The sequence below is a fragment of the Camelina sativa genome, chromosome 19 (assembly GCF_000633955.1).
Source record: "Camelina sativa cultivar DH55 chromosome 19, Cs, whole genome shotgun sequence".
NCBI classification, from domain to species: domain Eukaryota; kingdom Viridiplantae; phylum Streptophyta; class Magnoliopsida; order Brassicales; family Brassicaceae; genus Camelina; species Camelina sativa.
This window is the reverse complement of record NC_025703.1, coordinates 19290318-19316272: the sequence shown is the minus strand read 5'-3', so window position 1 is coordinate 19316272 and position 25955 is coordinate 19290318. Positions and strand designations below refer to the sequence as shown.

The following is a 25955-nucleotide window of genomic DNA, read 5'->3' as shown; positions in this document are numbered from 1 at the left end:
AACTAATAAAAAAATTTAAGAGAAATATTATAATTTATAAAAACTACTAAAAATATTTTAATAAGATATCTCCTATAAAGTTTCAAATTTCTTTCAATCAATGAAAATGATTTCTTGCAAATTTGATATTTGAACATACCGTGGAAAATTTAACTTCGACATAGATTATAACTGTTTTAAAAATATGTGTATTCTGGCATGAGGTACGAGGAGCTAGTCTCGGTAAGGTCAATAGCTCTCGGTAATACCGCTAGTTATCTTGGTAACGTCGGTAAGTATCGGTAAGACCAATTGGATAATATGAAAATATTATAAGACCTGACAACAATGCACGGGTCACATGGTTCATGTTTTGAACTCAAACACAAAATTCAAATACCAAGTATGAGAAAAAAAAAAAAAATACAAACTTCTGCATTTTGATATTCGATTATTCAACTTAACCAAAGAAAAATCAAGCTGATTCCAGACCCACTATGGATCAAAAAAGTCATAGAGTCAAGATTCCTTGCAATCATCCGTTAAGAGTCGTAGAATTGAAGTATGCCAAAGAGTTTCAAATTCGGTCATTGGCAAATCGATCACACGAATGCGATGGATGCGGTAAAGTATCTGGCTTTGGCTATTACTGTTCAAGCTGCGAGTTTGGGGCACATGAAGAATGCATCGACTTCCCAGACATCGTCAACTTCATCTGCCACTCTAGACATCCTCTCGAGAAAGTCTTGGCCGAGACAGTTGACTATAACGTTGACGTATGTAATTTTTGTGATGAGGAACTTGGTGATCAGATATATCATTGTTTCTTATGTAACTTTAGTATAGATTTGTACTGTTCGATAGTTCAGCCACCGCGTACTATATATCAACCGAAGAGCCACCACCATGAATTCACCCTTCTAGCGAGAAAGGTCTCATTCACTTGTAATGCATGTGGGATGATTGGTGACCGTAATCCTTACATTTGTATTGAATGTGATTTCATGCTGCACAGAGATTGTGTCGATCTGCCCCGAGTCATGAACATCAATCGTCACGAATGCCGCATCAGTCGCTCGTATCGTCTTAGTCCCGGGGATTGGGAATGTGGAGTTTGTCGCAAAAGGGTAGATTGGACATTTGGAGCTTTCTCTTGCTTGTATTGTAGGAAATATGTTGTACATTCAAAGTGTGCGACAAGAGAAGATGTGTGGGATGGAGAGGAACTTGAAGATAAGCCGAAAGATAAAGAAATTGAACGTTCTTACAAATACATCAATAGCAACCACGAAATCATTCATTTCAGTCATGAACATAATCTCTTCGATAATGCTGGTTTTGATGCGGCTGATTTTGAAAAGGTGTGCGACGCTTGCGTCATTCCCATCAATTCTGATCCATTCTTCAAATGCGTGCAATGTGAGTTCTCCATTCATCAAATATGTTCTAGACTTCCTCGTATGAAACGAAATATCTTTCACAGCCACAAGCTTAGTCTACTGGTTGATGATAAGGCGGATAAGCCTTTCAAATGTACGTATTGTCTTCAACATTTTGATGGCTTCAGGTACTATTGTCAGTCTCACTATTGTAAAAAGAGTGGGTTTCTATTAGATTTGAGGTGCAGTACCATTTGCGAGCCTTTTCATCATGAATTGCATCCCCATCCCTTGTACCGCACGTCGAGAGAGCATAAGATGTGTGGAGCATGTGGTGAAGAGTCAAAGTATGTCTTGAGCTGTACTGTTTGCGAGTTTGCTCTAGGCATGGAGTGTGCCACGTTACCAAGAAAAGTGAAACATAGATGCGACGATCATTCTTTATCTTTGAATCATGGCGCTGGAAACTCGAGCGGTCAGTTGTGGTGTGATATTTGTGAGGGAAAGACAGATCCAAATGTATGGTTTTATGGTTGTGATGATTGTGGGGTCACACTCCATATCAAGTGTGTACTTGGAGACATGTATCACTTCAAGCCAGGGAAAGAGTACTTGGGAGGTGAACTTGTTCCAAATACTGGTATGCTTAGACCTTTATGCATAGTTTGCCAAAACCGATGCATGTTCCCTCAGTTTCTTAAGGCTACTTCCGAGTCAGATTCAACTATTGTATACGCTTGTTCGATGGAATGTGCAGACAGCTACAAGTGGCGTTTAGAAGTTAGGTTAGGCAACGTGCCTACGTACAGAAAAGGGCCAAGCCGTGAAACGCACACAAAACTCCTATTTTCAGAAATGATAAGCTATATGAGATCGACGTATCAACGTATCTTACCTTTACTTCATATCTTTTTATATCTCTGTCTTTTCTTTTTCTTCCGCTTTGTTTTTTCATTTGATTTTCTGCTATATTTTTTCATTTGGTTCGGGATATTTTTTTTGTTTCTACTTTCTATTGCCATTTTATTGGAATTATTTGCGTGATTGCTTCCATGTAATGCACTTTTATAATTTGGTTATGATGATAACAGTAATACAGGAAAGAGCTTTCATTTTTTGTTCCTTTAATTTGGTGTCGAGTTCAAATCAATTGAACTATAAGAAACTGTTAGTGTGTGCGACTTATTTATCCTTAGCCACCGCTGCATTTTTTAATAGAAGCATTATTTTCTTTCCTAGGAAAAAAAATAACAAAAGAAAGAAGTACCAGTAACGTTTTTATTTGATTTGATTGAATTTAAAATGAGAATGTATGGGTGTTAAGTGTAAAGAACATAGTGAACCTTCTTGAAAGCGAATCAATTCGAACAGCTTCTCTTTGTTTAAGAAAATTTAATGTTTTGTTTAGTGTTCATCAATATTCTCTTGAAGCTACAAACTGTCAAACACCATCGTATCGTATGTGTGAAATTATTTCCTAGGAGATTGCTCAAGTTATTCAAATTGTTTAAAGTTCCAGGAACAAGAAATTATCAGTTTTGTGTTTTATAGACATTTGTATATCTTTATACTATAGGATTTAGTTTACATTGTTTTTGGATATTTTTTTTGTAATATTTTTTTTGATCATCAGCATCTTTTTTTTTATCTCAAAAAGACCATATCTTATTAAGCCGGTTCAAATAAGATAGCTTCATAAGCTAACCATTCCGGAACCTGCGAACTTACATAGGAAAAGAAAGATCCTCGTGTTCAAGCCGCTTTTGCAAGACGGTCGACACGGACATTGTTCAATCTAGGTATACATCCAATAGAAAACCTTCTTGATAAGACTGAAAAGAATCTAATTCCAAAGCAAACGCTGGCCAATCTTTTAACTCATCTATGACACTTAAAATCTCTTGACAATCTGTCTCAAAATGAACCATATCATATCCCATAGAGAGAGCACTTTCCATGGCCCAACATAAAGCCTCTAGTTCTGCATGAAGAGGTGATAACAAACAGGGCTAGGGCATTGCTCTTAGGCCCCAGATAGGATGCTCGAAGCCAGACAAAAAAAAACCAATACATGTAGTTGTGTCGTTTTTTTTGTAATTTTGGAGATTGTTAGTTAAAACAATATTAATTAAATAAAAATATTATGTGAGATTTGAGATATGAGGGTTAGTAAAATGTGTATCTTTCTATTTATAAGAGAAATTGTAGTTAAGAGCATATGGGAAATTTATTATTTAATTGGATAAATGCACTAATTTTTATATCAATTAGATAAATGTAATTTATATTTTCTTCGGTTTTTTACTTGTCATTTAAGGTTTTCTCACACAAATAAAAAAAACTATTAAATTATCTTACTCTTTATTAATATATTTTATAAATATTTCAGTGGTCAAAATTTTAAAACAATAGGGAGAAAACTGGAATATTCACAAAACATTTTCATTGAATACCTAAAACGACAACTAAATTAAAACATAGGGAGTATTTCATTGTTATAGGAGTCACATAAACTTTGTGAGAGTTATAGAATATAATATATTTTCTTATATATGAAATATTTCTAAATACTATTATTAACCATTCATTGCATTACTGTAAATATTATGAAAATTACAAAAATGAGAGTTAATTAGTACAACATATGGGATTGATTAGACAGAATAGAAAAGTTAATAAAAATACATTTATTGTCTATTGTTTTAAATATATATTCAAGAGTTATATATTATAAATATAGATCTATGAACGGGCATCTTAGCTAATCAAATCATGAATTAAATATATATTCACTTCTCTCTTTAAACAGAAATATATACAGTTATCTCTTTATCAAAAAAATATATTCAATTCTCATTTAGTTATTTAGATATTATATATAAAACATACTTTAGTTTAATATTTTAAAATGATTGCATAAATCATCAAAAGATGAACAATACTAAAGTAATTTACATTTTTGGAAAAAATATTCAAGATGATTATGTTCATAATTTATTCTGAAATTCCTAATATGAAAACTTATAAATTTTATGTAATTCAAAAATAGCATGACGTTTGAAAGAATAACTGTGAATCGAACCAAGTAATTATAGAATTAGATCAAAACCATCTCACAATCTTACGTGATTTTCCAGAAAGTAAACTCAAAATTTTAATTTTATGTAAACAATTTTTTGAAAATTTAAACTAATTTACTTAAATAATACCTACCCACCATCTTACTTAAATTTGATTCTGTTTGTGCTCGTGAAATTATATAAGATTCAAACACAAAAGTAAACACAAGAATTCAAACCTATAAATTTCATTTAATGTTGGTATAGTTCCGAGATGAAATCAACCACAGACTGATATAAGGTGGCTTTAGAATTTTGGGGGCTGCATATGTTTCTGATTAAAGAAGGGAGAAAGGAAATGTAGATGTTTTTTTTTGGTTTTATGGGCTTGTAGTTAATTAGGTCTAAACTATAGTTAATTAGATCCAAACAAAAAAATAAAGGTGTCAAAAATATAGTAAGCCAAATGTCATCTCTTTAGCAAAAGTTGAGAAAAACATTCTCATATTATATAAGATTTGGTATCTATATAAGGAAACAATAATCAACTTTTTTTTACTATTGATTTATTTGCATATACATAACTTTGACAGCATTCATTTTTTTTTAGTGCAACCAAGAATTTTCATTACTTAAAAACTCAAAAGATAGGAGTTCATACAAACCAAAGCTAAAAAATAACATAGATAATAAAAGATAGTGGTTCCATGAGTTTTTCAAATGAATAGTATCTGAAAAATCTTGTGGGACCATAACAGATTCGACCATAAAAACCGGACTTCAAGAAATCCTTGACCAAACTGTGATCATAGACGGTTTGCCATAATATGCATGTGAGCATGATATAATTTGATTATGATGATAACATTCTAAAACATCATTTTCATATGCATTGTTTATAAATTGATAAATGGAACAATCTATTGAGATTGCTAAAAATTATATTGAGGAAAAGTTTTTGTTTTGGAGGGTGGATTTTAAAAGATAGCAGCAAAAGATATTGTTTTATCTCAAAACATTGAACTTGGCATAATGTTTGACTTCAATAACGACATAAATTACCTGTTAAAAATGACATTACGTACTAATGAAATCAGCATCAAAAGCATAGACACAAAAACTCGTATAAAGTTATTCTTCGAGGGGGGTATTCAACTTGTTTTGATAAGGATTTTGGAAGATTTTAATATTTTAGAATTTTGTAAGATTTAGGAGATGTTTAGGAGATTTGATTGTGTTTTAGATTTTTTATATATTTTTTTTTTTAGAAAATGAGATGTAATTGTATGAGATTCTATGAGATTTTATTACTAAATTTTGTGTGATTTTGAAATATTTTGCTATAGATTTTTATTAATCGCTTATTTGTGAAGAACTTTCTATCTAGACCAGAACAAAAACAAAAACAAAAACAGAGTAATTAAGATAAAAAGCTGCACGGTCACTGTTTTTTGTGTTGCCGAGTCTTTTACGTTCATCATGGCTTCCACCTTCCAGCTTCAGCATGTTTTTTCTTGCACAGACTGCAAATTGCAGTACATGAGAGATTTTCAAATTAGAGGGAGAAAAGAGAGAGAGCTTACTGATTGTGATGATGGTTTCTATGGCTGAAAAGAGAGAGAATAGAGATGGTGATGGTTTGTTTCTTTACAATAGCTAAGAACAGAGAAAACAACTCACAAAAAGAGAGAGATAAGAAAGTTTTGAGACGAATTCAGGGATGCCAAAGCCACGAGGTGCAAAGCCAGCAATGTCAAAGGCAAGAGTGAAAGGAAACAAGAGAAGCTTGATTGGACTGAGAATCGCGAACTGTGCTAAACGACCTGGTCCTCTCGACATTGGAAACGAAGAAGAAGAAGATAAGGAGCTTTTCTCGCTCTCTGGTTTTGGATTAGACGAAATCCTTCGAAATTCTATGTTAAAGGGTATGATTTTGAGAACATTATTTTTCAACTAAAAAGAAGAAAAAAAGTCTCTTAAAATCATTCAAATTAGCATTCTAAAAAAAGTTGTGATATTTTGAATAATAAGAGATTTAAAAAAAATCCTTTAAAATATTAAGTGCAATACCTCCCTCTCTTCATGTACGCTGTTTATCAAATATTTTAAAACGTCAATCGGTAATCAAAGCTTTTTTTTAACGTGACCTAGATTTGTAAATGTTGGTATAGGTTATGGATCTAACTCCCTCAAACATCTCATGCTTATATCTGTATTGCAATAGGAGTAAGGAACATCAAAACTAGAACAAATATTGTGGCTGTGATGTGTTCGCCCTAGTTTTCTCTCAGGCACGAAACCCAAGGAGCCGTTCCTTCCACAAAATGAGCTTCTTCCACCAGCGATGTTTCTCCGGCAATCTCCCCTCCTGATCTTTTCGCTTTGCTAAGGTGGGATCTCTCTCTGGTGGATCTCCTCTTCCGGTAACGTAACCATTTTCCAGTGAGTTATTCACAGTAGATGACTTCCTTGATTCTGTCGATTTCGAGCCACTCTCGTCACTTACCGATGTCTTCGATCGCCTTCCTCGTTTTGAGGCCCCCTCTTGCACCACCGCCGGAGCCTCCTACTCCGCCGACTCCACCTGAACCACCGGATCCACCTGACCTTCAGATCTGCTTCTCCTTTGGTGATTCTCTTGCCCAGCTGCTGAGTCCCTCTTCCTTCAGAGTGTGTGACACGTTCGCCGTTCCTCTTTCCTCCGCACCTTGTCTTCCGTCGCCGGCTGACGCCCTCATCTTACCTCACCAGATGTTCCCTCAGGTATGCTCTTACTCTTTGCCCTCTAAATCTTCTTCTGAGATGGGAAGGTATTGGATGTTGGTTGAGTTTGTGGCTCTGTTTTTGTGGAATTTGGATGAAGTTACGGGCTTAGATACTGTTGTGTCTACTTTAGTGCTCTCTTGCAGCACCCTTATTGCTTTGATGCAATCATTTCTATCTATGTCATAGCGTTTGTAGCCCTTCCGGCTATTATAGATGCGATCTATCAAGAAACTGTTGAGATTGCACTCTTTTGTTGGTCTCTTATGTTCTCTTCCTATGATTTGTATCTTATCTATCCCTTGTTTACCCACCCTTTGATGGTGTTTTTTTGGCATCTGTTGCCTTTATTTCCTTTGCTTTGGATATATTTCCTCTCCTGCTAGAGGTTGACACTCTTTATTGTAATGAAAATGAAATGTTTGACCAAAAAAAAAAAAAAAAACTATAACAAATAATTTTACAGTTAGGGAGTGTTATCTTATTTGTCGCTCAACCAACTAGAACAACTTACTAGAAAAATAAAAGATCTGAATGTTTTGGTACTCCATTGTTACAGTCAAAAACAAATATGTTTTAAAGTTTTAATTCGAAAATATAAACATAGCAACAACAACAACAAAAACTAGGTTTTGCTGAAAATTTCAATGAATCGCTGAAATTGTTATTTACCGTCGTAAGAGTGTATTTTTCGGTTGATAGTTTTAAAATTTGGTAAGAAACGTCGAAAGAAAATTTTTGTTTTATAAAACCAAATCAAACAGGGGAAAACGTCCTGGTTTCCCATGAGAACTATGATATCGTACCAGATGGAGCCCGATCTTTACCCCCGTCCCAGATGGCTCTCCTGAAATTCTTTTCAATCTATATACCCATATATCTGTAATTTACGTTTTGTATCTCCATGAGAATAGAAGATATCATCTATTTCACCATTGCTATAGGTTTAATTGGTTTACTATTTGATTAACCGAGTGACGAAGTTTACAAACCAAAATAAACCTGATTTCGACCCGATTAAAACCTGATTTTGACCCGATTAGAAACATAACCCTCAACCGAGAAATCCCTAAAATCACATTTTAACCTCTTTTTTGTTTTCTCTCGCGACGAACCCTAGAAAATCAAATTTCACCATCGATTTCTCAAATTGAATCGATGGATTTAATAATCCGATCTGGTTTTGGGCAACAAGATGGTATTGGGCAAAGAGATGGTGTTGGAGAACGAGAGTACGATGAAGAAGGAGAGGATCGAGATGAATTTCACGTCGATATGCTTGCTCAGGAATTTACCGATGCTGAAGAGTCGATTCGTCATGATACGTACCCAGAAAGTGACGACGAGGAAGAAGGTCGTGGTCGTGGTGCGGGTCGTGGTCGTGGTGCGGGTCCAGAGAGGGTGTTTACGGATATCGGACGTGGTGATGGAACTTTGTGGAAAGACCAATCCTTCTACAATGGGGTCGCATTCAAGGAGAGTGTCTTGGACTATGCACTACATACTGGTTACAATTTGAAGCAATACAGGTATGACAAAGATAAACTCGGGTTTAGATGTGTTGGGGATAAGGGCAATTGTGAGTGGAAAGTGTTTGCTGCACTTCTTCCAAACGCATCTTTGTGGAAGATTACGAAATACATTGATAAGCATTGTTGTACCCCCAATGGCGAGTGTGAGATGTTTAAGGTCCCAGTCATAGCTAGAATTTTTCTCGATAAGATTAGAGAGGAACCGGATCATTACAAGCCTTTGAGGATTGAACAGATTATCATGGAAAGGTGGAAGATATCCGCTACTAGGCCACAATGTCAAGCTGCTCGGAGAAAGGCTTTGGGATGGATAGAGTATGAGTATGAACAACAGTTTGCACGACTGCGAGATTACCAAGCTGAGATCTTGGAAGCAAATCCAGGGTCTGTTGTGGAGATTGATACAATTAAGAATGATGCTGGTCAAGACGTCTTCAATCGGTTTTATGTTTGTTTCGATGCCCTTAGAAGAACTTGGAAACAGACTTGCCGGCCAATAATAGGAGTTGATGGCGCCTTCTTAAAGGCAAAGATCAAGGGACAGTTGCTTGCTGCATTAGGCAGAGATGCAGACAATGGCATCTATCCAATAGCCTGGTGTGTTGTTCAAGTTGAGAACAAAGACAATTGGTTATGGTTTGTGAAGAGATTGAAGACTGACCTGGATCTAAACGAGGGAGATGGTTACATTTTAGTGTCTGATCGACAAAAGGTATGTATCTAACTAATTTATTATATTGGTTAATAAATGTGAATGCTCTCGTTTTTAATATGTTTGGTTTTTGGTTCTCAATTAGGGGTTGATAAAAGCTGTGGAGTTGGAGTTACCACAAATAGAGCATAGAATGTGTGTTAGACACATCTATGGGAACTTGAAGAAGACTCATCCTTCCAAGAAGCAAATCAAGCCACTCCTCTGGCATATGGCTTGGAGCTATAATGCAAAACAGTTCGGTGAGAGACTGGAACAGATACACGCTTATGACACTGGTGTGTATGATGATGTTATGAAGTCGAAACCAAAGAGCTGGTGTCGTGCCTTCTATAAGTTGGGGGGTTATTGCGAAGATGTTGACAACAACTTCACAGAATCTTTCAACAAGACCATCGACAAAGCAAGGGAGAAACCGTTTGTGGCAATGTTGGAGACAGTTAGAAGACTGTCTATGGTTCGGATTGCCAAGCGTTCAGCTCTCTCTCATTCTCACAAAGGTAATTAACTTTATTCAAAATTTAATGCAATTTTCTACGATTGTCTATGATTTTATTCAAAGACTGTCTATGATTTCTACATATTTAATGCAATGTTCTTGGTTTTTGATGTTTCAGGTTTATGTACTCCATATGTGGCAAGGTTTCTTGCTAAAGAGCATGACAAAGCTTCGGAATGCCAGGTGCATCCTTCTACTAATGGGTGCTTTGAAGTCACACTGGATGGAGACAAACACAGAGTTAGTTTACAAAATATGACTTGTACCTGCAANACATCGGTCCCAAGTTTTCAATTTTGAACAACTTCAAGCTGTTCCTGCTTCATTTCTAAATAGAAATTACTACAGCAACCATTTAACCGGACATGGACTGACAAAACCGCGATCCCACAGGTTCACCAATGGACCAGCAGCTGGCACTACACTAAACCGGTCAGGACCAAACCGTGTCCGTTGACGATGTTGTTTTTATCGTATTCATCGTTTTTGTCACGTTCCGGTTAGTTTTGTGGCTGACGATAAAACAGAGAGTTCAAAATAGGAATTAGGGTTTGTTTTGATGCTAAGAGGAAGAGGAAGAAGAAGAAGATAAATTCGTACAATTCCGCCATTAATGGCGACAACGACTATATCTTCCTTCTCTCTTTCTCTTCCTCAACTTGTCCGTAAACCCACAAAGCCTCTTCCTTTCATCTTCCTTCTACCTCGATTCAATCGGAGATTCCGAGCTCTCACAACTATCACTGCTTCTTCCGCAACTTCTTCGAACAGTTTCAGTAGTAATCGTGGCGACGATGGCTTCTCTCTCGACGACTTCACTGTCCATTCTGATTCTCGATCACCTAATCCTTCCAAAAAATGTGTCCTTTCTGATCTTATCCAAGAGATTGAACCATTAGATGTGAGTTTGATTCAGAAGGATGTTCCAGTGACTACTTTGGATGCAATGAAAAGAACAATCTCAGGCATGTTGGGGCTTCTTCCATCTGATAGGTTTCAGGTTCATATTGAGTCGCTTTGGGAACCTTTGTCTAAGCTTTTGGTTTCATCTATGATGACTGGGTATGTTCTCATCAATACTATTTCATTTGTAATTTAAGTTTCAACTCTGTTTTGTTTCTATTAGTTGTGGACTACAATGGGTTTAAGAGCTAGGATTAGAGGATATGTTCTCTTTGAACATTGTGATGTTTGTTCTCGCATAGTGTACGGTTTGTTGTAGCGCTGAATCTACGCAGCCTGTTTCGAATTGAATTAGATTGTGTTTCTGCTTTTATGATATCACATTTGCAGCTTGACTGGGTGTGGTAATACCAAATTAGCTTTATAAGTACATAGTAGTGGTATCTTGTATGTTGTAGGGATTGTCTCTTCGAATGAGAGAGTACGAGAGTACATTTTTCTGATGTTTTGATACACATCTGCAGGTATACGTTACGGAATGCTGAGTATCGGCTTTTTCTTGAAAAGAATCTTGATATGCATGGAGAAGACTTGGAAAGCCACACACCGGAACATACTGAATACGATTTGAAAGGGACTGATGAGAATGATGTTTCATCCACTAGGGATAGCTTAACTCAGAGCCTTACTGAAATGATTGATGAAGAAGGTTTGGGCAGAGTATCTTCTGAAGCTCAAGAATACATCTTCCGTTTACAGTCGCAATTGTCTTCTGTGAAAAAGGTACAGTTTCTAATGTAGTCATTTTTTTTCTATTCAACATGATGGTAAATGAGTTGTCGCAGATATGTCACTTTCTTCACTAGGAACTTTTCTTGTTTGGTTTTGATCTCACTGGTCACTGCGTTATAGGAATTACAAGAAGTGAGGCGAAAAAACGCTGCCCTTCAAATGCAACAATTTGTTGGCGAAGAGAAGAATGATTTGCTGGACTACTTAAGATCTTTGCAACCTGAGAAGGTTTGTGCAAAACTCTTTGAAGCCATGTTTGAACTTTTTGAGATATATTTGCTTCTCTTTCTGGTTCTCTCTGACCCCTAAACATTATTTCAAACAGGTAGCTGAGTTGTCAGAACCTGCGGCTCCCGAGGTGAAAGAGACAATTCATTCTGTTGTTCATGGTCTTTTGGCAACCCTATCACCGAAGATGCACTCCAAGTTCCCAGCATCAGAAGTCCCACCTACTGAAACGGTAAAAGCAAAAAGTGATGAAGATTGTGCTGAACTTGTAGAGAACACATCGTTGCAGTTTCAGCCTCTTATCTCACTGACTCGAGACTACCTTGCTCGTCTCCTTTTCTGGTTAGAACTGCCTTGCTCACTCTCTCAGTCCCTTGCTACGCTTTACATGGATTTCATATATATAACTAAATCCATTGATGCACAAATAAATCCTCTCAAAAGAAACTTTATAGTGTTCTTGTTTTTCTTTTCATAGACATCTTATACAATGGTGTCTGCTTTCTATTAAAAGGTCCATGCTGTTGGGACATTATCTCAGAGGTTTGGAATATCGAATGGAACTGATGGAGGTTCTTTCTTTGACGTGCGATGCAAATGGAACTGAGAATGTTGCTTGAAGCTATCTTCATATATCCCGACATTGTCTTACATGGATATCACCGGCCTTGACATTCTTAAACCAACAAAGCGTGCAAGTGACTAGGAGACAGGCCAGCCTTCGGGCTTTAGCTCTTGCACATACATGCAACTTGGAGTTGGCCTGAAAATCATGTGCGAGGTAAAGTGTAACATAAGAAAATTACTTCTGCTAAAATTATTTTTCGTATTGCAGTATGTGTGATTGGACCTCCAAAGCAATAAAGCTAAGTGTAATTGTAATTGGGAATATACTCGTTTGGTCATTAAGTATAGTTCGTCCTGCAATTTTTGGCTCAGAAATAGGAGTGTCAAGTGGGTTCATTTGACCTGGCCCTTCTGCACTTGGCTCAACAGGTTACCTTCGTTTATTTTTTCGCCGGTTTTTGAATGCAGGAGCCCATAAACGAAACCCACCATTTCCTTTAGATAAACATGATTTTTCAAACTAGAACCTAGAGTTTCCAATTTTCATGAAGTGTACAATTTTGTGTATTTTGAATAAATCGTTGGAAGAAAACAGCCGTCTGGTGTTGTCAGTTGTGTTAGAGAACATAGTGTACCTTCTTGTTGACAAATTTGAGAACATAGTGTACATCTCTATCTTTGTTTAGGACCTTTGGAGCTTTGTTTAATACCTTTGGAGCTTTGTTTAGGGTTCTCACTTGCAGCACAAGGGTTTACTTCGATCAGCATACATTTGTGACTTCTTCAGTTTTAATAGAATTTTCACCATCGATGGTTGATTAATCTCCTCTCTAATCTCTTAAAGGTTTGTACTATCATAAACCTTCTAGCCTGGATACTTAATCTGCAAATAACCAAAATCATGACACTTGAAACACATTTTAACTCCATAAGCAGTTCTCGACTACTTGAAAAGTTTCATGAATGTAGGATTAGAGACTGGCGGCTACTCTCCACACTCACATTGCAACTGGACTATATCAAACTTCCTTGTATACTTTTAGAGAAATAGGTGATCTTGTTATTACGTGTGAACTCTATTTTTTAAGTTGAAGCCATCAAGCATGAATCTCTTATTCCTAAGACTTTCAGCTTCTCCTAATACTATAAAAAGGTTTAACATTAAATTCCTGACACTTAATTAGAACCCACAAATATACTTTTAATAAACGAATTCTGATAAATAGTTACCTAACTAAGTTATTTATAGAAATTGGTTCTTTGATATGCCCAAAATTATTGTAGAGAAAAAAGAAAAAAAAAAAAACACAGACAAGGAAGTAGTTGAAGCACGTGGTGACCCTAACACGTTACTCAGTCTTTTAAGAACATCGTAAAAGTTGTCTCTAGTCTCAGCCCCATCATAATTATTTACCAAACACGTATCTTCTTTTCTCTATCTTCCTAGTCCTCATAGAACCATCTCATTCGTTGTACAATACAAACTTTTAGATAGAAAATTATTTATTTAGAATTAAAAAGTTCTCTTTAACATTTTTATATTATATTCTTCACTAACATGATCACTTGGCAAATAATTTTAACATTTTTCATTAATTTAAACTTACTACAAAAGAACAAAGAAATTTTTGTTAAAGCTATGAAAAATATTCTTTAGAAAGCAACATTTTAAATAACATGTCTATCATGAGATAGCTTTGATTGTTGTGATAAATATATAATTCCACATTATAATCACTAAAACCAAATTAACACAAGAAAAAAAACATTAAAAATAACTCATATGCAAAGATCCATTTATTTTCACTGGATCTTTCAGATTATTTATTTAATTAAAAATTTGGTTGGAATTAAAGAAGTAGAATCAGGGACATTTAGGAGTGCCTTTGTTAGTGAGCTTGTCACGATAGCAAGGACATTCATGCTTGTTCCCATAAGTGCCGGAAGGAACACACTGACAGTCTTTGCAACATATCCCACAATACTTCAAACACCGATCTTTCAACCCCGCTTCTTTGCATCTCGCTTCACACTTCTGTCCACACCATGTCTCTAATGCCGGTCCACCTTTGATCTGAGGCGCCGGGGCTGCTGCGCCACTACCAAAAGCATCTACAAGATCCACACAAGATCATTTTTAAAAGTAGTACATATAATATCTAGATTTGTAATTTTGTATCTATCATTGTTTTAAAAATTAAACTACTTCACTCTACCAAAAATGTCCTAAGGGTTATGATTATGAGAATGAATATAATTGTTTCTAGTACAACAAACATCAAAGAGCAACATCTCATCACTTATCAATGTAAAAGGATCTAGATGATCCACTAATGGATATTGTGGATCTTCATCTTCTAGATCCTTCTACACCACCATCGCAAGAAACTGTTCATCCCAAATTTGTGTACATATATGATTGTTTTTTTATCATATAACAATGAACTTTTGTATTTCATTTGCATGTTATGTATGATGTTCTAGTTATATGATAAAAACACAGAGAGAAGAAAAACATAAAGAAACATTATGACCTAAACCGATTACACTAAATATGTCATAATTAATTTTAAGAAAAGAAAAACACAGAGAGAAGAGTCTTGAATTGATTTATAACAAACCTGAGACAGTAGCAGAAGCAAGAGATGAAGTGACTAGAAGAAGTGAAGCTAGAACCAAGATGGAGACAATTATCTTCATGTTTTTTTTCTTTGCCTTTCTTTAATTGTCGTGATGATGGTTAGTTTCTATCCAAGTATCAAGTTTCTATTGTTCTAGTGGTCTCTCTATTGCCCTTTTATAGGCAAAGCTACCAAATTCTTCATTTATTTTTTTAAATAGAAATCAAGTATCATACCTTTAATTATGTTTTAGTACTATTAAATAAAATCAACTCGTTCAGTTATTGCTATTTAGTTTTTGTCTAAGAATACCGTACGAAAATTCACACTACTCCTTACAATCATTTTACATTTTTATGTATTCATTATTCATAATAATAATTACATAGTTTTAATCTGTCACAACAACACTGAGCAAAAAGAAATGTCGTTTTGATTTGTTATAATTATAAATCAATATACTAGCATTGCATCTGTACTTTACAAATGAAAAGAATACATTCCGAATGTTATCTATTAAAAACAAAGTAAGTAAGATACAGACTGTATTGCGAGTTAAATAATGATTCTTTCTTATAAATTACAGAGATTAGTTTATCTTTTGAGCCACCGTTTCACATGTTTACAATTATTATTAATTGGATCATTCAATTGTTGTTATATTTTCAGGAATAAAGTTGTGATAGGAAACGAAGAGAAAGAGGGAAACAGGCTGGTGACAGATCTATATTATACATGAAAAATAAATGTGTTATATAAGAAGACCATAAAAAAAAAACATTTGGGGAATTAACGAGATGTTCTCCTGAAGACCTCATTCCACGCGGTTTCTCGCACATGAGATGATGACTCTTTTGTTCTCTCTCACTTATTTGTTTGTCTTTTTTTTTTTTTTTTTATTTATTTATTTTTTTTTCAACTTATCATTAACCAAAGAGTTACAACCAAATCAAAGTCACATTACATTCACCTCTATAGATTTGCACCAAAAACAAATGCAATAGTTGATCAAGTACAACCTTGAAACACTAGGCAGATTCAACGCTACCCAATCGATAACCATTGCATTTTTTAACCACAGTGAAATAGATAACACTCCACGACTCGGAATGAAATCATTTCTTAAACCACCTAAATTAACCTAATGACACGAAAACAAATACTAACACAGAGAAGTCCAAAACTAATACTGAAAAAAAGATCAAATCCCATTTAGGAGAACCTCTTGATAGACATGTAGAACTTGTCCCAAAGCTTCAACACCCAAAGGCGCATCAACAGAAGAGCTTGGTCTCTCTGGCTTTCACTGTTCCGGTCTTAAACCTAAAACGGACAATATATCAGACTGCAACCGACCAATAGTCATGAAGCAAAACCGGCAAAATAGATGCTTCTCCGAACTAACCATATAATAACCAGAATGCTAATCATCTAAAGATTAAAACTTGAGGCACATATTAGCATATCATCACCTCACAGTGCAAATTCTAAGAGCTACATCACATCCGCCGAGTTTCGAGGCACACCTTGGTCGGATTGAAACCAAATGACATCGCCATGTACTGACACCGCTCCTTGCTTCAAGACACCGCCGTGGTTGGAATGAGGGTTAAGGTCTGAAGAAAACCCCAAACCCGACCGCTGAAGCTCTGAAAGAGAAGCTTCATCCCTCATTGCTCACCGGAGCCAACACACCGCCGGAGACAAAATGGCAAGCGAAATCGCCAACCCAGATCCGCCGGATCTGACCAAAGATTCGACGCTGTCTTTCACCATCAGCACCAAAGCCTTCACCAGCAACCACCACCCGATGGAGCTTCGCTTCACGCGCCGAGATATCGCCGGAACCACCACATCGAGAAACACCCAACCTACGGCGAGAGGATAGCAAGGAGAGGGAAAAACAGGAAATAAGCTACAAAGAGAAAACTAATAGACGGAGTCCTCTCCGGCGCCGGAAGGGCAACCAGAGAGGCGAAACTAACGGCGGCGACTCTTCCTCTCTCTATCTCAGAGCGGCGCTAGGTTTTTTTTTTTTTTTTACTTATTTGTTTGTCTTTAATCTCCAAATGTCACATTTTTCAACAACTCTACAGGTCAGATGAAACGACCTGACCCGTTTTAAAAAAAATAAAAAATAAATAATAAATAATAATAGTAAATAACTACAGCTAGTGGTCCCATACCCACTAGCCACCTAACCACAAACACAACCAACAACGGAAATAACAGATACCAATATCTAATAAATAATTCAATAAATAATAACCTATAACCAACATTAATTCAAATCATAACCTAACGATCCAAACAACATAAACAAGAGAACCAGCAATCCTAAACAATATTCTAGGACTCAACTCTAGCCACCTAACAGAAGCCAGACAACCAAGAGAACCACTAGAACATCCTCCTCTTCATTGCCTTGATTCCACGATCACACTTTGCCTTTACCTGCACCACAAACACAAATTGCAATGCATGAGTATTTTATAAACACTCAGTAAGGCAATCCTCACATCTACTTGGCTATACACACAAGCAATAGAGATACTCTAACCATCAAACAACAATCAACAAACAAACCAGGCTCTGCATCGACCGACACAAAGATTGCATCGACCGACACCATCAGGGACCAGCATCGACCGACACAAGGTATGCATCAGTCGACACCAGGTTCACTTGCATCGACCGATGCTTCCACTTGCATCGATCGACACATGCTCGACATCACGCGGAAACCCTAATCGCATCGACCGACGCCTCCACCTGGCATCGACCGACGCTCCTAGGTCAATCCGCGCCGTCCTCGCACTAACATCGACCGAAGCACATATTGCATCGACCGATGCTCATGCTGAGCATTGTTTTCCCCGAAGCTTCTCGCCGGATCTTCGTTCCTGCAACCACAATAATCGATCCCAAGCCACAAGAAAGTTTCCTAACGCCTCACATAACATACTAGCAAGCCTAACAACACAAAAACAAACAGATCAAAGTAATCTCCCGCTTAGATAAGCCATGGTTATGCACTTATCTTTTCCAAGAAGTTTCTGAACCTTAAACAATCAAGAACACGCTCCTAGGAAGCTCCTACAACGATCCGAGCTACAAATCTCTACAGGAAATGCCTCCAAACACCAGGTATCACAGGTGTATCACCAAGAACACTCAAGAACACTTTTTCTCCCTTCTTTTCTCTCCAAAAACGGCCAAAGTCGTCTAATGAGACAAAAGGAACGACTTAAGGGTTTTCCTTTCCCTTTTGCCCAAAACGCAACGTTTAACTTAAGTCAAAACGCAGGAAAAAGAGTTAGCATCGACCGATGCTCCTACAACATCGATCGATGCACATCCCAAACCGGGATTCCGGTTCACGGATGTTACAATTCTCCCCCACCAATTTAGATTCGTCCTCGAATCTCGAACAACACTCAGCCAAGGACCCCCGTGCTACCGTCTCCACGGCCCGCACTCCTCTGACCGATATACGAAAGGTCACCTCTAGGCGATAGACTCACGCGCCAGGCATTATTTGCTCTCGACTTTTGGACTTTCCTTTACTCATAAGCCTAAACCTTGAGTTTTTATTGGCTCCTCATCAGACCTAACTTTGCATGCCATAATGTTGGCTCCTCATCGGGCCAAAGCCCGCATGCCATAATATATAAGGAAAAATCCAATATTTGTCTCTCGGGTTGCCACCTTACAATGCGCCCCCGGATCGTCATCCGAAGTCGATATACCAACCATACTCCCAAGCCACAAAGTCTCAGAATATGGCAGTACTAGGAGAACCTAAGTCCCCCAAGAGTCGCGAGCAAACAATTCTGAACACGTCTAAGTCCTATCCCTATCCAGGTTTCCTTCCCGTGGCTCGCGTAAGAAATCTCAATGTCCTACCACCCACATATCCCCTCACTGGGATACCTCATGACCACACATGGATCATCTCACTGCCACAAGGGCCGCCACAAAGGCCAAACAAATGTCCTAAACAGGACCGCCACCAAGGCCAAACAAATGTCCTAAACAGGACCGCCACCAAGGCCAAACAAATGTCCTAAACAGGACCGTCACAAAGACCACACAAATGTCCCGAAGGACCGTCACAAAAACCATTTGTCCTGAAGGACCGCCTAAACAGGCACTCTGGCTAAACAGCCCGCCACAAAGGCCACACATCTGGCTAAACAGTCCGCCACAAAGGCCACACAATATCTCGAAAGACCGCCACTAAGGCCACACAATGACTAAAAATTCCGCCACTAAAATGGACAAATTTTAACTCACATAAAACTTTCCACTTTTACCACTTTCCACTTTTGGAAACTTTCCATTTTAGGAAACTTTCCTCCAAAAACCCCACCTCACGGAAACTTTGTACCCCGAGCACCACCTCATCTTGTTACTTAGTCGCACAACCAACCACCCCAAGCGACCAAGTAAAAAAGAGAGATGGGCTGGAATACTCAATTCCCGCTCCAGCCATGGATTAAAGATGGGACCAGGCTAGACAAGCTCAAGTCGCGGTTTACTTCTTATACCACTTCTTAAACCTTGCCTTCATCCTCGCCTTAGGCTCCCAAGTCTGCTCCTCAACACCATCACAGTCCCAAAGGACTCTCATCAAAGGAATCTTTTTCTTCCGAAGTTCCTTAATCCTCCTCTCGAGGACCATCACTGGTCTCGCCTCCAAAGTCATGTTAGGCTGAAGATCCTCAGGAATTTTAGCTAGCATCTGATCATCCTCACGGAGACACTTCCTCAACATAGAAACATGGAAAACCTTATGGAATGCACGCATAACCTCAGGTAACTTTAGTCTATAAGCCACTGGTCCAACACGCTCAATCACTATGAACGGACCCATATACCTTGGACTCAACTTAGTCTCAGTCAATAACCTGTTCGGATCCCGCAACATGGCCATCTTGACGTACACTCTGTCTCCTACCTGAAACTCAAGATCCCTCCTCCTCCTATCGGCATAACTCTTCTGCCGATCCTGAGCCTCCTTCATGGTTAGCTTGAGAACCCGAATCTTCTCTGAGGTCTTCTGAACAAAATCTGCCCCGTAAATGTTCTTCTCCCCCACCTTAGTCCAGCATAACGGTGTATGACACAGCCTCCCATATAAAGCCTCAAAAGTAGTCATCTTAATACTTGCTTGATAACTATTGTTGTAAGCAAACTCTATCAGCTGCAACCAAGCCCAACGGCTCTTGAGAAACCGCACACAAGCTCAACGCACTGATCTCTCCTACCAGAGAATCCATATCCTGCTCCTGAGCCGAAGCCGCCTGCTTCCGACTCAAAGCACCTGCAACCAAGTTAGCCTTACCAGGATGATAGGCTATCTCCAGATCATAATCCGCCACCAGCTCCATCCACCGCCTCTGCCTCAAGTTCAGCTCGGGTTGAGTGAATATATACTTCAGGCTCTTATGATCTGTAAACACCTGTACCTATAAGATCTCCAAATCTTCAGGGCAAAAACTACAGCACCCATCTCCAAGTCATGAATAGGATAGTTGTCCTCATGCTTCCGCAACTACCGCAAAGCATAGGCAATCACCTTCCCATGCTGCATCAACACACATCCCAAACCCACTCTGGATGCATCTGTATAAACCACATAGGGTTCTCCCTGCTCAGGCAAAGCCAACACCGGAGCAGTAGTCAACATCTCCTTCAGGCTTGCAAAGCCCTCCTCACACTCATGTGACCAAACAAAAGAAACATCCTTCCCCGTCAACTTTGTCATAGGATGTGCTCTGCTCACAAACCCCTGCACAAATCTCCTGTAATACCCTACCAACCCGAGAAAACTCTTGATCTCCGTGGCATTCTGCGGTCTAGGCCAATCCCTGATAGTCTGAATCTTCTCCGGATCTACAGAAACCCCATCTGCAGACACAATGTGACCCAGAAAACCCATCTCACGCTGCCAGAAACTACACTTGCTCAGCTTAGCAAACAACTTCTGCTCTTGCAGCTTCTCCAGAACTGGCCTCAAATGCACTGCATGCTCCTTAGGACTCTTAGAATAAACCAGGATGTCATCGATGAAAATGATGACAGACACGTCCAGAAACTCCTGAAAGACGTTGTTCATCAATCTCATAAACGCAGCTGGTGCGTTAGTCAACCCGAACGGTATCACCACAAACTCATAATGCCCATACCTCGTCCTGAAAGCAGTCTTCCTCACATCCGCCTCATCTATCAGAATCTGATGATAACCCAACGCCAGATCTATCTTGGATAACCAAGTAGCACCCCTCAACTGATCCAACAACTCATCGATCCTCGGCAGAGGGTACTTGTTCTTCATAGTGACCCGGTTGAGACCCCTGTAATCAATACACAAGCGAAAACTCCCATCCTTTTTCTTAACGAATAACACCGGCGCTCCCCACGGTGATACACTAGGACGGATGAATCCCTTGCTCAACAAATCCTCTAGCTGCTTCTTCAGCTTTGCCATCTCTGCTGGAGCCATCCTGTAAGGAGCCTTGGATAACGGTGTCGTCTCTGGTTCCATTTCAATCGTAAAAGGATCAGACCAAGAAGGTGGTAATCCCTGCAATGACAGGAACACGTCCTCAAACTCCTCTACAACCTGAATATCGCTAACCGTAGACTTGCCCACTGACTCTGGCATAGATATAATAACCAAATAAGCCTCACGACCCTTCTCGATCATCTTCCCAGCCTGAATGGCCGAGATCACGAGACTCTCCGAAGTCGGTCTAATCCCCTGATAAACCAACTTCCCTCCTGACCGCTCAAACTCCACTCTACCCCGATGACAATCCAGATGAACCATATGTCGATGCAACCAGTCCATCCCCAAGATAACGTCATACAGCTCCACTGGGCTGATAAGCAAATCCGCAGGCCAAGAATCCCCCGCGATCTAAATATCAATTCCTCTGGCTCGTCCAATAACCCTCAGGAACTTGCCTCCCGCAACTCTGACAACTCTTGTACGCTCTCCGGAATCCCCTCTGATTCCCGCGCTCTCTGCACACTCTGGAGTAATGAAGCAATGCGAAGCTCCAGAATCAAACATAACATGGGACTTAAACCCTCCCACCAACAAGGTCCCTACACAAACCTCATATGTTGAGAACCTAACACTTTATCACAGGACAACATAAAATCTGAACTTACTAAGAACTCACAAAGACTAAGTACCAGAATTTATACCTGGGATCACCCCGACACTGGTTCCACCAGTCTCTACAGTCGTGTAAACCCGTGGCGCCTGCTCAATCCATGCCACCTGCTGCCCTCCCGGCTTCACCTGCTGCAATGCTGCCACTGCTACCGGCTGCAACTTGGGACAATAGGGCCTGATGTGCTGTGGCTCCCTGCAATGATAGCACACACGATCTGCTGCCGTCGGAGCACTCTTCTTGGGACAGCTAGCAACCTTGTGATCCTTGCCTCCACACTCGAAGCAATTCGGACCACCCGGCCTCTGTGTACCCTCCCATCTCCTCTTGGTTCCCTGCGCAGGCTTGTCGCCCCTGCTAGAACCTCCCTGATGCTGAGCCTTGCTAGCACACACGATCTGCTGCCGTCGGAGCACTCCTCTTGGGACAGCTAGCAACCTTGTGATCCTTGCCTCCACACCCGAAGCAATTCGGACCACCCGGCCTCTGTGTACCCTCCCATCTCCTCTTGGTTCCCTGCGCAGGCTTGTCGCCCCTGCTAGAACCTCCCTGATGTTGAGCCTTGCTAGGCTGGACTGCTGGGCTAGCCGCCACTGGTTGTGCCCGGATATCCTCCTCAATCCCTGCTGCAGTCTCAACCAGCTCTGCACGCGTAGTATAACTCCGCCCTCTACAGTGAACCCTCAAATCGTCACGTAGGACCCTCAAAAACCTCCTGATCTGAGCCTCCTCAGACTCAATATCCCGACCCCCATACCTCAGAAGTCGATTGAATTCCAAGTCAAGCTCCCGCACTGACCGAGTTCCCTGAGCTAGCTGAAGGAACTGCACCTCCAACCTATCCAGTGCCTCTCTAGGGAAATACTTGCGGTTGAACTCCAAGACGAAGTCAGTCGAAGACATCTCCCTCTGCACTCTCCTGGCTGCCACAGAACTCCACCACAACTGAGCATCACCAGTCAAATGGTGGACCCCAATGTCCACCCAAAACTCCTCAGGACATCTCAGAGTATGGAAGTTACATTCCACACTCGCCCTCCACGCTTCCGCAGCGGTAGGATCAGTACCTCCCAAAAACCGCTCGGTACGAATACAACCCATCTCTGTTAGCATACTGATATAACGAGAATGGACCCCCACATCCGCAGCCACTGGCTGCCGCTCCTCCGCCACCACTGGTGGCACTACTTGAGCCTGAGCTGGTGCCACTGGCGGCAACCGCTCTAATAATTGTGCCAGCAAACCCGCAAGGTCGACACCCAAGACTCCAACCACTGGGACACCCGCACTTGGGGCCCTAACATCACCGGCTACTGGAGCATCAAAACCGCCCCCTCGGGCCACACTCACGGAATCCCCCTGGACACCCTGCGACTCGTCAACACCCTCTGCTGTCATACCACTAGGGCTCTCTCCCTACCACGACCACGTCCGCGTCCACGACCACGACCACGACCAGCAACAGCATCCTCTCTAACCATCTGCACTACTGTGGAATCACACTGTAGGCTCAAAGAGGATGTTCTAGGACTCGATGCCACACACAATTGACTAACTCACATAATCAATCAAGACATGCAATCCCAAACATCACAACAGAAACCTAGTGAACCCAAACCTAGAACCGTAAGGGCTCTGATACCAAACTGAAACGACCTGACCTGTTTTTTTTAAATTAATAAATAATAAATAATAATAGTAAATAAGTACAACTAGTGGTTCCATACTTACTAGCCACCTAACCACAAACACAACCAACAGCGGAAATAACAGATACCAATATCCAATAAATAATAACCAATAACCAACATCAATTCCAAATCATAACCTAATGATCCAAACAGCATAAACCAGAGAACCAGCAATCCTAGACAATATTCTAGGACTCAACTCTAGCCACCTAACAGAAGCGAGACAACCAAGCGAACCACTAGAACATCCTCCTCTTCATTGCCTTGATTCCACGATCATATTTTTCCTTTACCTGCACCACAAACACAAATTGCAATGCATGAGTATTTTATAAACACTCAGTAAGGCAATCCTCCCATCTCCTGGGCTATACACACAAGCAATAGAGATACTCTAACCATCAAACAACAATCAACAAACAAACCAGGCTCTGCATCGACCGACACCCTTTAATCCACCTAGACCAGTTCACACTTTAATCCCGCTTTCTGCTACACATTTAGATAGTGTTATCTCCAAAATGGTGTTGTTCGTTCATGGGATGCGCAAAAATTAACCACTCTGGTTCAAATGGAAGAGCAGGCTCTCATTCAAAAACCCTTGACAAACTCATGTGGAACTATACACGATCGGGAGGTTATTCGGTTAAGTCCGGATACTGGTTTATCACTCACTTTCCCTTTGATCCAGGAGCAATACCTAACATACCACATGGTTCAGTGGAACTCAAAAACAAAATCTGGAAACTTAAACTTCTCCCAAAGATCAAACACTTTCTCTAGCGTATAATTTCAAGAGCTATACCGACTACAACAAGATTGCAAACAAGAGGCATGCATATAGATACTTTATGTCCAAGATGTCACCAAACAGAGGAAACAATACACCATGCATTGTTCTCGTGTCCCTTCGCTCAAATGGCCTGGCGACTAGCCGCGACTCATTCCCTAGATATCAATAATATTCCACCATCTGTAGAGGATACTATCACACAACTGATATCATTCTCCATACGAACTAATAATATTTTCGATTCTAACATGTCTTTTATCCTTCTCTGGCAAATCTGGAAAGCAAGAAACAATCAGGTCTTTAATAACTTTCGTGAAAGTGTAACTAAAACAGTTCTACAGGCAAAGTCGAATACAAAAGAATGGATCAGTAATGTCAAACCTCCGGTGATCAATCAACATTCACGACCGAGTACAAATAAATGGTCACCTCCAGAGCATCCGACTCTTAAATGTAATTTTGATGCAACTTATAATATACATACCCAACAGGCAACAGGTGGCTGGATTTTTAGGAATCATCAAGGTGAAGCTCAAGTATGGGGTGCTACTAGACTGAGTTATACAGGATCACCTTTAAAAGCTGAGACAAAGGGCCTTTTAGTTGCAATACAACAAGCATGGATAAGAGGATATTAATCTGAGGTGCTAATCAAATTGGTTAATGGTCAAACGCAACATGCTTCATTAACAAACTTACTACTTGATATACGTATCTGGTCTTCAAAATTAAACCAAGTTTTTTTTTGTTTTTACAAAAAGAGAATGTAACAGTGTAGCAGATAGTTTAGCAAAATTTGGTTGTATTGAATATTGATAAAGAATATTACTCTGACTCTGTTTCAAAGCCAGATTGGCTAAATAACTCTCTCTGTAAATAGATAGTTTAGCAAAATTTGGTTGTATTGAATATTGATAAAGAATATTACTCTGACTCTGTTTCAAAGCCAGATTGGCTAAATAACTCTCTCTGTAAATAGATAGTTTAGCAAAATTTGGTTGTATTGAATATTGATAAAGAATATTACTCTGACTCTGTTTCAAAGCCAGATTGGCTAAATAACTCTCTCTGTAAATAGATAGTTTAGCAAAATTTGGTTGTATTGAATATTGATAAAGAATATTACTCTGACTCTGTTTCAAAGCCAGATTGGCTAAATAACTCTCTCTGTAAATATTTACCTTAATCAATATATTTCATTTGTGGAAAAAAAAAGTCTCCGGATACAAGACTGCAATATTGTTTATGTA

At 39.3% G+C, this 25955-nt stretch overlaps 4 protein-coding genes across 4 annotated transcripts; 3 read left to right on the top strand and 1 right to left on the bottom strand.

Moving 5' to 3' along the window:
- LOC104767990 lies at positions 424-6641 on the top strand. The gene is made up of 2 exons (XM_019240942.1): positions 424-2244; positions 6589-6641. The coding sequence occupies exons 1-2, from the start codon at positions 477-479 to the stop codon at positions 6639-6641; spliced, it is 1821 nt and encodes a 606-aa protein (XP_019096487.1). The 5' UTR covers positions 424-476.
- On the top strand, positions 7950-10148 carry LOC104767989. The gene is made up of 2 exons (XM_019241285.1): positions 7950-9424; positions 9510-10148. The coding sequence occupies exons 1-2, from the start codon at positions 8339-8341 to the stop codon at positions 9930-9932; spliced, it is 1509 nt and encodes a 502-aa protein (XP_019096830.1). The 5' UTR covers positions 7950-8338; the 3' UTR covers positions 9933-10148.
- Positions 10428-12773, top strand: LOC104766694. The gene is made up of 5 exons (XM_010490632.2): positions 10428-10985; positions 11351-11609; positions 11739-11846; positions 11944-12188; positions 12361-12773. Exons 1-5 carry the CDS (start codon positions 10537-10539, stop codon positions 12464-12466), a joined length of 1167 nt encoding a protein of 388 aa, XP_010488934.1. The 5' UTR covers positions 10428-10536; the 3' UTR covers positions 12467-12773.
- On the bottom strand, positions 14080-15199 carry LOC104766693 (gibberellin-regulated protein 7-like). Its single transcript, XM_010490631.2, has 2 exons — positions 15035-15199; positions 14080-14525 (listed from the first exon to the last, which is right to left on the bottom strand). Exons 1-2 carry the CDS (start codon positions 15111-15113, stop codon positions 14278-14280), a joined length of 327 nt encoding a protein of 108 aa, XP_010488933.1. The 5' UTR covers positions 15114-15199; the 3' UTR covers positions 14080-14277.